This window comes from Pristiophorus japonicus, chromosome 8 (assembly GCF_044704955.1).
Source record: "Pristiophorus japonicus isolate sPriJap1 chromosome 8, sPriJap1.hap1, whole genome shotgun sequence".
Taxonomy (NCBI): Eukaryota; Metazoa; Chordata; class Chondrichthyes; family Pristiophoridae; genus Pristiophorus; species Pristiophorus japonicus.
In genome coordinates, this window is record NC_091984.1 from 62,257,901 (window position 1) to 62,270,785 (window position 12,885).

Sequence of the window (12,885 nt, forward strand, 5' to 3'; positions counted from 1 at the left end):
GTTAAAAAAAGTCCACGCACAGACATCTTCCACCCTACAACATGTAATTCAGGACCTGGAATGTCAGGTCCTTCATTGAAGCACCTGGGAACTCATCCCTTTTTGGTGTGGAAACAAGTCAGCCTCAAATTGAGGGACCGCCTAAGAAGAAGAGCAGAGAAAAACAATAGAGATGTTCAAAATTCAGTTGGTTGCTAAAATGAATGATGTAGGCACGAGTTTCAGTAGGTTGCATCTCCTTTCCTTGTCTTTGATTTTTCTAATTTCTGCAGCGCACAACTTGCTCAGGAAACATATTAACCATTTGGGTTTTTAAAAACAAGCTTGCTCTGAGGGTTGGAAGTGTTGCCATTTCGGGAAATATTTTTTGCAAAACATATAGGTGTAGCGAAATGGAGGTTTATAGTATTTTAATCACATTGCTAGTAATGCACAATGTAGATGTGTTCTTAATGCAAAACTAGAGCTGAATTCAACTGCACACATTAGAAATCAGAATAATAGCTTGCATTTAATTATAAATTGATGGATGCAAAATGAATGCTATGAGATAATTTGCTTAGCCCTGCCTTTGCACTTATGTGGCATTAATTCACTGCTTGGAATTTAACAAACTGACACAGATTAACAATATGTTTTGTGGCCAAGGATACAAGAAAAACATTTAAAAAAACACCCACTATATAAAGTAAGGAGAAAAATTTAAGAAAATGAAGAATGAAAATAAAGTACTGGAAGTGAGACAGAAGCAAGAGACGCACAGAAAACAGTTTCATGCAATCCTGAAGTCTTGGTTTTAGGGCAAAAATTGTGCAGCTGCTGGCTTTTCATCGTACATACCGGCTCGTCAGCAAGTTTCTCCAGCTGCTGGATGTAGGGGCTGATGAGGGAGTGCAGGTTCCTGAGAATTTCCTCCACCTGGAGAGCAGAGAGCAGGAATCCCAGTGCCTGCATCAGCCACATACACTGACTTGTCTGAGAGAGGGGATAAATAAAAAGAGCTCAGTGAAGGAAACAAGATTTTAAAACTTGAAAATAAAAAAAATAGATGGTAGCATTTTTGCAGTACCAAATAAAAACAAAACAAGTGAAATTAGTATGTGTTTAGCAAAAGTCAACATTTACCAAAACAAGGCTCAAAACAAGCACCAGGACAAGACCAGTAAAATCAAACAATAAGTAACAGTGGAAACTTGGCTGGCTGATCACTGGGTTTTGGAATACATTTGAATGCTGTTAAATGTTCTCACGATTTCTGCGGGAGCTTTTGACAACCCACCCTCAGCAGACAAGTAAATATTATTTTAAGCAGCTTTTAAAAATACATTTCTGTCACATTAGTAACTTTTTCATCTGCTGGTCTTGCTGTCTAATGGTTCAGTGAACTCAATTTTGAGCCCTACTAAAATTATATTGTCATTAATTGTTCATTCACCAGCAATATTCATGTATAAAGTGATAAAAAATATATTTGCAGATGGAAACTATAGAAAAAAGGATGCAGTAAGACTTGTACATATAATCAGATTAATAACTTTGTAAAATTCCAATTCAGCTCAACAGGCATGGTCCTGTTTTTGTTGTATTACGTTTAAACTTCACTGCATTAAAATTAATTTTATATAAATGCTCCATATATAGAATCCACATTTCCAGTCCAGAAATTTAGGGCAATTAAAATGAATTCTGAGGTAAAATTTGAGGCAGCTCAATATTAATTTTGCAGCAAATGTACAGTTAAATGTACATTCTTATTTTAGTGAGTGGACTTAGCACAATTGTCATGGAACAGGCCTTGCTGTACTTATAAACTCCCAAAGCAAGCGCTCTACTCGGAACTCCTTCACGGCAAACGAGTCAAAGGTGGGCAGCGGAAACGTTAAAAGGACACCCTCAAAGCCTCCCTGATAAAGTGCAACATCCCCAATGACACCTGGGAGACCTTGGCCAAAGACCGCCCTAAGCGGAGGAAGTGCATTCGGGTGGGCGCTGAGTACCTCGAGTCTCATCGCCGAGAGTATGCAGAAATCAAGCACAGGCAGCGGAAAGTGCGCGCGGCAAACCTGTCCCGCCCACTTGTTCCCTCACCGACTATCTGTCCCACCTGTGACAGAGACTCTGGTTCTCGTATTGGACTGTACAGCCACCTAAGAACTCATGTTAAGAGTGGATGCAAGTCTTCCTCGACTCCGAGGGACTGCCTAAGATGATAATGATGACTTATAAACATAGACAAGGCAAAAAAGTAAGTGCAAATATTCCTAATTTCTCAATTAATTTTTTAAAAAAGCCAAGAGCTTTAATGGCTATCAGTAAATTTTGTCAACTGACCTTATGAATTTGTTTCATTAAAACTTCCTGTGGAAGATAATAGCAAAAAAGAAAAATCCAGGTTATCATTCTTTTACATTGTAACAAACTGTTTCATGTTAGCTGACCTATCCCTTAACCTCAGATTTGACAAATCTCACTGACAAATTTCAATCCTTCAAATAATTTTAAAAACACATAAAAAGCTGAACTAACTTATCACATTATTAATATACATGTATGTGGAAAATGGATACAAACTAAATACAAAATAAAGAACTGCACCTGCTGAACAATCTGGCTCAATAGAACTCTGATCTCTTTCACAGCGGTGGTTCTCAAGTATCACTTCTGATAGCACACCAAGATTAACAACTCTTCAAAGCCGAACTTATTTGTTTTTGATTTTGAGTTCGATAAAATCAAAAACAAGGAAAAGCAATTAAAAATGCTGCAAATACAAAGCAGGGCCATCAACATCTGAAAAAAAAAGACAAGATTAAAGCTTTGAGTGCTTTTAGATGTTGATGGATTGGCTGTGTATTTTCAGCATGTATTGTTATTTCAAAAACACACATGCAATACTAAAACAGAGAGGGGGATCGGTGTTATCTCCCCCATGTCTGCCTGCAAACGCACATGAAACATTAATACCCTACCAAGCTCTGGCAGTGAGCTCTGCTCATTCTTTTAAGTTGAACAATGTGTATCTAGACCTGGTGAATTATGAGTACCATCACTAGACATGAAGCCCTACACACAGATCAATAGCTTCTTGTGTTTTCAGTCATTCTCACCAGTTTTAAATTAATGGGTTTTCACAGATAAATAATATACTGACATGTTGAAGGACGTGAAAATTAAATACAACATAAAATACAAATAATATATAAATAGCTGAAATAATAGACACATTATTAATATTGCTTCGAGGTGATCACCCATTTTCTGATGAGGAGGAAAGAAAAGAAAGGGAAGGGTGGTGATTGGAGAGAAGACAAAATGTTTCTTTTTTTTCTCCAGTCCTATGCCTGTAGCTTTGTTTATTGGGGCATCAGCCAATGATGCCAATCCATCAATTGGTTGTGAACTCTCCTGTCCACGCTTCTTGGTTTTCCTGTCTGATTGGTTGCTGCTAACGATGTAACGAATGCAATGGATGCAAACGGAACACAATATAAACAATTGCACCTGCGGAATTTATTATAACATAAAAATATTAATATTCCTAATTTCTCCAAGGCTTCATGCCATTCCTGTCTTATAAATGTTGATAAATTAAAAGGAAAAATAAACTACATTCCACTTGGAATACAAATTATCTAGTTTTATATCAAGTTAGGATATAACAATGTGTGTTTTTTATTTCTTCTGAAAAAGGGAGTCACCCAGTAATACATATATTTTTTAAAATCATGAATTCAACACCTTCATGCTGCAAGTTACTAAATTTTATGTCCGTATACTTGAATGAATGTCGTCCATCTTTTGTTCCCGATTGATTTGTGCTGGGCATATGGTTATTAAATTTGTTACATCGTTAGCAGCAACCAGACAGGAAAACAAGAGTGGGCAGGAGAGTTCTCAACCAATTGATGGATTGACATCACTGGCTGATGTCCCAATAAACAAAGCTACAGGCATAGGACTGGAGGGAAAAAAAGAAACATTTTGTCTTCTCTCCAATCACTGCCCTTCCCTTTCTTTTCTTTCCTCCTCATCAGGAAATGGGTGATCACCTCGAAGCAAATATCTCTCTAATCATTTTGTCAGTAGAAAGACTCAAACAAAATGTCACCTTTTTTTCCCCCAATCAATGGCATAGCCCACACAAGTTATCATGCTGAGAAGGTAAATACAATTTTCTAGCGCATCTCAATCCCACAGTTGGCTAGCTCAAAGTCCCATGGTCTCTCATTTTAAAGTGACAGCACAAGAACTTTAAAATTCAATCTTCTAAATGTAAACAGATGCAGTAACTAGCTGCTGCAAATATAGTTTTTAAATCTCTGTTATCATTACCTGAGAAACAGCCACAATATTAGCAGCATAGGGAGGTAGGTCATACTTGCATTCTCTACAGATCTTCTTCAGCGTGGAAACACTGGATATGGAAAGCTCTGGGTTGCCCAAAGCATGCAATACCAATGGCAATACACTGTTAATCATCACTGGGTGATCAGCCAACCATTCAGCTAGTGCACCTGCAGAAGAGATTGGAAGTAGTTAAAAAGAAAGTTACAGCCATCAACTTGTGACTATGAAACGAGAGACAAATTAGCATTCAAGTAGAGCAGCCAGCACATGAATACTGATTTCCAGATTTTAAGCAGGAAAGGGGGAACAAGGAAGTCATTTTATAATTGCGTAAAATTAATCTGGAAAAACTAAAAATCCCCAAGGCCAAATAAAACTGTGATCACCCAACATTACTAATTTTCAAACTAGAAACTTGCCATGTTTATCCTATAGTCATATACTGGTCCGGAATGTGTGGTCCTCATGACGGCAAATTGGCAGTGTTTGCATGTCATTATGGAGCAGGCGGAGGATGGCAACAAACTTTTGGGGGCAGCCAAAACGGAGGAGGACGCTCCATGGTCCCTCACGGTTGACAAGTCAAAGGCCTTGGTGAGGTCAAAGAAGGCCATGTACAAGGGTTGGTGCTGTTCCCTGCATCTCTCTTGTTGTTGTCGTGCGGTGAAGATCATGTCCGTTGTACCCCTTAGTGGATGGAATCCGCATTGTGACTCTGGGATCCTGACCAACGGATTCACCATAGACCCAATCCACGTCCGGACCGGGGTCAAGCAGGGTTGAGTCATCGCGCCAACGCTCTTCTCTACAATGCTCCATCTCACTCTCAACAAGCTCCCCGCTGGAGTGGAACTAAACTATAGAACCAATGGGAACCTGATCAACCTTCGTCGCCTCCAGGCTAGATCTAAGGTCGTTCCATCCTCTGTCATCGAACTACAGTATCTGGACGATGCTTGCGCCTGCGCAGAGGCCGAACTCCAAGTCATCGTCAACATCTTCACCGAGGCATACGAAAGCATAGGCCTTACACTAAGCATCCGTAAGACGAAGGTCCTCCACCAACCTGACCCCGCCACACAGCACTGCCCCCCGATCATCAAAATCCTTGGACAACATGAACCACTTCCCATACCTCGGCAGCCTACTATCAGCAAGGGCAGACATCGATGACGAGGTCCAACACCGCCTCCAGTGTGCCAGCACAGCCTTCGGTTGTCTGAGGAAGAGAGTGTTTGAAGACCAGGACCTCATATCTGGCACCAAGCTGATGGTCTACAGGGCAGTAGTGATACCAGTCCTCCTATTTGGCTCAGAGACGTGCACCATATACAGTAGACACCTCAAAGCGCTAGAGAAGTACCACCAACGCTGCCTCCACAAGATCCTACAAATCCATTGGGAGGATAGGCGCACCAACATCAGTGTTCTCGCTCAGGCCAACATCCCCAGCATCGAAGCACTGACCACACTCGACCAGCTCTGTTGGGCAGGCCACATCATCCGCATACCTGATACGAGACTCCCAAAGCAAGCGCCCTACTCGGAACTCCTACACGGCAAGCAAGCCCCAGGTGGGCAGAGGAAACGCTTCAAGAACACCCTCAAAGCCTCCTTGGTAAAGTGCAACATCCCCACCGGCACCTGGGAATCCCTGGCCTAAGACCGCCCTAAGCGGAGGAAGAGCATCTGGGAGGGCGCTGAGCACCTGGAATCTCGCCGCCGAGAGCATGCAGAAATCAAGCGCAGACAGCGGAAGGAGCGTGCGGCAAACCAGACTCCCCACTCACCCTTTCCTTCAACCACTGTCTGTCCCACCTGTGACAGAGACTGTAATTCCCGCATTGGACTGTACAGCCAACTGAGAACTCACTTTTAGAGTGGAAGCAAGACTTCCTTGATTTCAAGAGACTGCCTATGATGATGGCAGTGTTGGCCCACATTTCGCTGTATTCTCCCTGGCGGTTATTGGGGGGTGCACTTCCCGGTGTAGGGGTCGGGTGATTGACGAAACTTGTGCCGGTGTTGCAATGCAAGCTGCTGTACACCCGGCACAGCTCTTCCCGGCGGTGCTTCTAAGCACCGCCATAAAAACCGAACCAAGCATCGTGCCCGGATGAAAAACAGCTGACAGCCCATTTTTTGCCGCGGAGGGTCAAAACGTGGTGAAAACCCGGTCGCAAACAACTCGAAAATCAAGCCCTAAAAGTTTGACCCTTTTGGATAAGGTATAACTGGGATTTTAACAGTGTATTGACTACTAAACAAAAGTTTTGGCCATGAAAATCTAATTTTAATTTTGTGTAGTGTCAAATTTATCCATTTTAATAAAAAATTAAAATTTTTAAGAAACTTAAAAAAAAATTTTACATCTTCATCTTTATTGCAAGTTTGCTTTTTTTTCTTGCGAGAGCCTCAACCTTTGTTTTCCTCTCATAGGAACAAGCATTTAGCCCTCGAGCGTGTTCCGCCATTCAATGAGATCATGCCTATCTGTGACCTAACTCCATTTGCCCGCCTTTGCACCATATCCCTTAATACCTTTGGTTAACAAAAACTATCAATCTCGGATTTAAAATTAACAGTTGATCTAGCATCAATTGCCATTTGTGGGAGAGTTCCAAACAGCTACAACCTTGTGTGTGTAGAAGTGTTTCCTAATTTCACTCCTGAAAGATCTGGCTCTAATTTTTAGACAATGCCCCCTAGTCCTAGACTCTCCAGCCAGCAGAAATAGTTTTTCTCTATCTTGAAAACTTCAATCAAACCACCCCTTAACCGTCTAAATTCCAGGAATACAATTCTAGTCTATGTAATCTCTCATAAATTAACCCTTGAAATTAGAAATTCAATTCTCGGTGATAATTATGGCAATGCTATCGCTATGGGGACATAAATTTAAGCTTTAATTTGTGCAGTGGTAAAAATCGGTGTTGCACAAATTTTCTGCAACTTTACTCCGAGACCGATATCGCTGCGAGTTGGGCCTAGGGAGGGGGGAAAACACCAAAAAATAAATAGCAAAAAACAAAAAAATTTTAAAAATCACAAACATTCACAAGACACTTAACTAGCAAATCAGTGCAAAAGAAATAAAAAATAAAAACTTTAACTTACCTTTTTTGCAGGTCTTCATACCAAGGGCTGCAACACCACTTTTTGCATGGTGGTTTTTTTCCGTCCGAAATACCAGTGCGCTCAAGCCAAATTTTTGTCGAAAGCGCTTATTTCAAGTCTTGCACGTGGTGTTCCTCTCTCCAATGGTATTTGAAAAGCGCCGCCGCAAGACTTCTAATTTCCCGCCGCCGCCGCCAAAAACGGCAAAATATCACACAAAAAAATGGGTGCAAGGTTGGCGAATTTTTAGCCCTTGGAGTCCGGGTATCATTCTCGTAAACTCTATGCTGCACTCCCTTCAAGGCTAATATATCCTTCCTAAGGAGGTGCCCAGAACTGCTCGTAGTACTCCAGGTGTGGTCTAACCAGGGCTTTGTAGAGCTGAAGCATGACTTCTGCCCCCTTGTATTCTAGTCCTCTAGATATAAAGGCCAGCATTCCATTAGCCTTTTTTGATTATTTTCTGTACCTGTTCATGGCATTTTAATGATCTATGTACCTAGACCTCCAAGTCTCTTTGGACCTCCACTATTTTTAGCTTTTCACCATTTAGAAAGTATCCAGTTCTAATCTTTTTAGGTCCAAAGTGGATGACTTCACATTTGCCTACTTTGAAATCCATTTGCCACAGTTTTGTTCATTCGCTTAATCTATCAATATCTGGGCATGTGGCTTTCTATCCCATCATCCAAGTCGTTAATAAATACAGTGAATAGCTGAGACTACAACACAGAGCCTTGCGGGACACCACTAGTCACATCTTGCCAATTAGAGTACCTGCCCATTATCCCTACTCTCTGTCCCCTGCCGCTCAGCCAATTTCCTAGCCAGGTCAATAATTTGCCTTCAATTCCATGGGCTTCAACTTTAGTTAATAGTCTCTTATGAGGGATTTCACACACAGACATTCCCCTGTCCACTACTTTAATCACCTCTTCAAAAAATTCAATCAGGTTTGTCAGGTTATGACCTACCCTTTACAAATCTATGCTGGCTCTCTGATCAGCTGAAAGTTTTCATGATGTTCAGTCACCCTATCCTGAATTATTGGGCCCAAATTTCCCCAGGAGTTGTTCTGTTTTTTTTGGAGTATTTTAAAAATCCCCATTCTGCACATTTAATTTGTGCCAGTGTAAGTAAGTTAGTTAGGATTTTTTTAAATTTAGTTAGTTTAGTTTTGTTCAAAAGAGGGTGTTACCAGCCACCTACGCCCGTTTTGGCCATTTAAGCCAGTTTGGACAGCTAATAGTTGTTCTTTGTATCTTTCCCATTCACCAGGATCCATGCTATTTATTGCATTTTCGTATCCTTTTTCTTTTAGATTTATGTTGGCCCAGAAATTGTCCAGCGTAGGGGGCTACATATTCCAGGAGCATATATGCAGCCTGGATCACGCGGGCCGGACCAACCAATGAAAATGGCGTATCCCCATTCACAGTAATGGTGATCTCTGTTTGTATGGAGATCACCTTTTCTATGGGCTCAATTTTCCCCAGTATTTGAGCCGTTCTTTTTGGAGCAGGCTACTTTTTCTGGCCTAACTTAAAAATCCTCAGTTTCCCCAATCAATTTCCACCAGCGAAACTCAGTCAGTTACGAATTTTTTAAGTCCGTTTTTTTTTTCAGCCAAAGGGGCCGTAACCAGCCACCTACACCACTTCTAGCCATTTAGGGAAGTTTGGCCAGCTGAGAGTTAGTCCAGCATATATGACCTATCCTGCAAAACCTTCCCTAGAGAGTTAAGGAAATCGAGGCAGGCAAGGAAAGTGGCGGAGCAGATGCCCAGACACACTGAAAAATTGAAAAACATATAGCAGCAACTTACCTCCAATCTCAGACCACGCCCGAAGGCTGTTTGGTCCCATTCTCGGTCGCCGATTCACATACACAGTCCAGTCCCATGAGAGAGAGAGAGCGCGAGAAGAGTGAGAGGTGCGGTGGCGCGAGAGAGGGGGAGAGAAAAAGCAAGCACGAGCGCGAGCGAGAGCGAGCAAAAAAGAGCGAGAGCGAGGAGCTGGCGACCGAGAATGGGACCGGACTGGACAGCCTTCGGGCGGGGTTGGAGGTAAGGTGGTAATGTGTGTTTTTCAATTCTTTTAATGTGTTGCAAGGTGGCTATATGCTTCACTTTGCAGCCTCAGCTCGCATTGTGTCCCTGGCTACCATGGCAGCCCATCTTTTTGGCGCAGATCAAGGCTCCACCCGCCTCAGGTTAGGCCATGTCAAAATGGAGAGATCCAACAGGGAAACTTACAACACTTTTTTTTTGGCGTACTGGGGCCCCCCAAAAAAATCGGGCGTAACTCTTCAAGTATGCCAAAAAAATATTTTGGGGAAAATTGAGCCCTATGAATGGGAATACCTTCCAAAAGACACGCATTTTAAAATAAAGAAGAAAAACACTTCACATATTTAAAATTAATTGAAATTGAATTTAATTAAATGTTTTAGACAACATTTAAAAAAAAATGTTTTAATATGTTTTAATAGGAGTAAAAATAAACTTACTTTAATGGGCAGGGTTTTTAAATATAAAAATTATTGGTAACATTTTATTTTTCTATCTTTTAAAACTCATGCAAAAACCAGACGCAAGAGTTTAAAGAACATTCGCTGCGCAAGAGTTGGGCAAATAGCCCAAATCTCTGCCCACAAAGGCCCTTCTCCTGGGATACATTGGAACTGTCAAAAGACAGTTTGACAGTTCGCACTTGCGGGGCATCTGCGGGTGCGTGTGCACATCGTACGCGTCCGTAGAAACGACAATTTTTGGCTTGTTGTCTCCTACTTCTTTAGTCATCCATGGCTGTTTTTTTGACAAGTAGAGCTCTTGCCCCTTAGGGGTATAAACTGGTTTTGTATCACATTGAAGTCTTTTTTGAACACTTCACACTGATGATCTGTCGTTTTACCTATAAACAGATTTGCCCAGTTTACTGTTGACAGTGTCTGTCTCATCGCATTGAAGTCAGGCTTACCTAAATCTAGAATCTTAGTAGCTGTTTCGCGTTTCTCCCTTTCAAAACACTACTTTGAACTCGATCATGTTCTGATCGCTATTAGATAAATGTTCATGCACCGTTAAGCAGATAACTAAATCTGGCTCATTACTAAATCTAGTATGACATGCCCTCTTGTTGGTTCTAGGAAATATTGTTGCAGAAAACTATCCGGACACACTCAAGAAATTTACTACCTTTCTGACGTGTGCTAGTCTGCTTATCCCAATCTATATGACTGTTAAAATCCCCCATTAAAACCACTCTGCCTTTACAACATGCTTGACTAATCTCTGCATTTATGCAAGCTACCACTTCACAATTGCTACACAACTCCGACTATAGTCTTAAATCCATTCCTATTTCTTAATTCTACCCATGAAGTCTCCACTGCATGGTCACCTCTCGTTATAGCCTCTCATCATTGAAGTGATTTCATCCTTAAATACTAAAGCTATTCCCCCCCCTCTACCATGTCCCTATCTTTCCTGTAGACCTTATAACCTGGTATATTTAGTTCCCAGTCCTGACGGGGGCTGGGAGTCCCTTACAGCCATGTCTCAGTAATGGCTACCATGTCACACCCTCCAAATTGAATTTGCACCTGCAGTTCATTCAATTTGTTCCTTAAACTCCATGGGCCCAAGTTTCGGCCTCAGTTGCTCCTGATTTTTTGGAGCAACTGGTTTAGAACGGAGTATCTTAGAAATTCAAATTCTCGGCATTTAGTTTGCTCCAGTTCTAGTCAGTTAGAACAGTTTCACTTTGGAACAGAATTTTTTAATCAAAAGGGGGCGTGTCCGGCCACTTACGCCTGTTTTCAAAGTTTCGGCAGTGAAAGCTTACTCCAAACTAACTTAGAATGGAGTAAGTGAAGATTTTTGTACGCTCGAAAAAACCTTGTCTACACTTTAGAAAATCAGGCGTAGGTTACAAATCAGGTGTAGGGAATGGGGGGAGGGGGGTTTAAAGGGAAGTTTACAAAGATTAAACACTTCAGTTTTACAAATAAAGAGCCATTATCAATAATAAATGATAAAAACATCAATAAATCAACCAATAAATCAATCAAAAAAAATTAAGAAGAAATATATATTTTTTTAAATCAATAAATAAAACATTTTCTACTTACCGACTGCAGCACCGGGAGCCCTCCAACAGTGTGCTGGGATGCCCCCCCAGTGTGTCTCTGTCAGTGTCTCTATCTCTCTGTCTGTGTCTCTCACTCTCTGTCTGTCAGTGTCTGTGTTTCTGACAGCGAGGGGAGGGGAGGGATGGTGGAGAAGGGGGAGAGAAGGGGAAGGGGGGAGGAGGAGGAGGAGGAGAAGGGGAAGGAGGAGGAGAAGGGGAAGGGGGGGAGGAGGAGGAGAAGGGGAAGGGAGGGGGAGGAGGAGGAGGAGGAGAAGGGGAAGGGGAGAGGAGGAGGAGGAGGAGGAGAAGGGGAAGGGAGGAGGAGGAGAAGGGGAAGGGAGGAGGAGGAGAAGGGGAAGGGGGGAGGAGGAGAAGGGGAAGGGGGGGGGAGGAGGGGGAGGGGGGGAGGAGGAGAAGGTGAAGGGGTGGTGGAGGAGGAGAAGGTGAAGGGGGGGGGGAGGAGGTGAAGATGAAGGGGGGGGAGGAGGTGAAGGTGAAGGGGGGGGGGGGGAGGAGGTGAAGGTGAAGGGGGGGGGGGGAGGAGGTGAAGGTGAAGGGGGGGGGGAGGTGAAGGTGAAGGGGGGGGAGGAGGTGAAGGTGAAGGGGGGGGGAGGAGGGGAAGGTGAAGGGGGGGGGAGAGGAGGTGGAGAAGGTGAGGGGGGGGGAGGAGAAGGAGAAGGGGGGGAAAGGAGAAGGGGGGGAAAAGGAGAAGGGGGGGAAAGGAGAAGGGGGAAAAGGAGAAGGGGGGGAAAAGGAGAAGGGGGGGAAAAGGAGAAGGGGGGAAAAGGAGAAGGGGGGGAAAAGGAGAAGGGGGTGGGGAAAGGAGAAGGGGGTGGGGAAAGGAGAAGGGGGTGGGGAAGGGAGGGGGGGGAAAGGAGAAGGGGGTGGGGAAAGGAGAAGGGGGTGGGGAAAGGAGAAGGGGGTGGGGAAAGGAGAAGGGGGTGGGGAAAGGAGAAGGGGGTGGGGAAAGGAGAAGGGGGTGGGGAAAGGAGAAGGGGGTGGGGAAAGGAGAAGGGGGGTGGGGAAAGGAGAAGGGGGTGGGGAGGGAAGGAAGGGGGTGGGGAAAGGAGAAGGGGGTGGGGAAAGGAGGAGGGGGTGGGGAAAGGAGAAGGGGGGGGGGAAAGGGAAGGGAGTGGGAAAGGAGAAGGGGGGGAAGGAGAGGGGGGGGGGAATGGGTGAAGGGGGGTGGTGAAGGAGAAGGGGGGGGGTGGAGAAGGGGGTGGGGAAGGGAGGGGGTGGGAAGGGGGGGGGTTGGGTAGGGGGTGGGGTATGGTGTCGGGGGGGTTTGGTG

The 12,885-nt window shown here is 43.6% G+C and overlaps 1 protein-coding gene across 3 annotated transcripts in view; it reads right to left on the minus strand.

The window, feature by feature from the left end:
* Nucleotides 1-12,885, minus strand: part of ipo13b (importin 13b) — a 224,448-nt gene that overhangs the window by 84,858 nt on the left and 126,705 nt on the right. For all 3 annotated transcript variants that reach the window (XM_070886848.1, XM_070886849.1, XM_070886847.1), the window contains 3 exons: nucleotides 4,333-4,514; nucleotides 2,332-2,358; nucleotides 841-975 (listed from right to left, as the gene is read on the minus strand). In XM_070886848.1, the coding sequence (XP_070742949.1) occupies nucleotides 841-975; nucleotides 2,332-2,358; nucleotides 4,333-4,514 (344 nt within the window). The remainder of the gene's footprint in view (nucleotides 1-840; nucleotides 976-2,331; nucleotides 2,359-4,332; nucleotides 4,515-12,885) is intronic.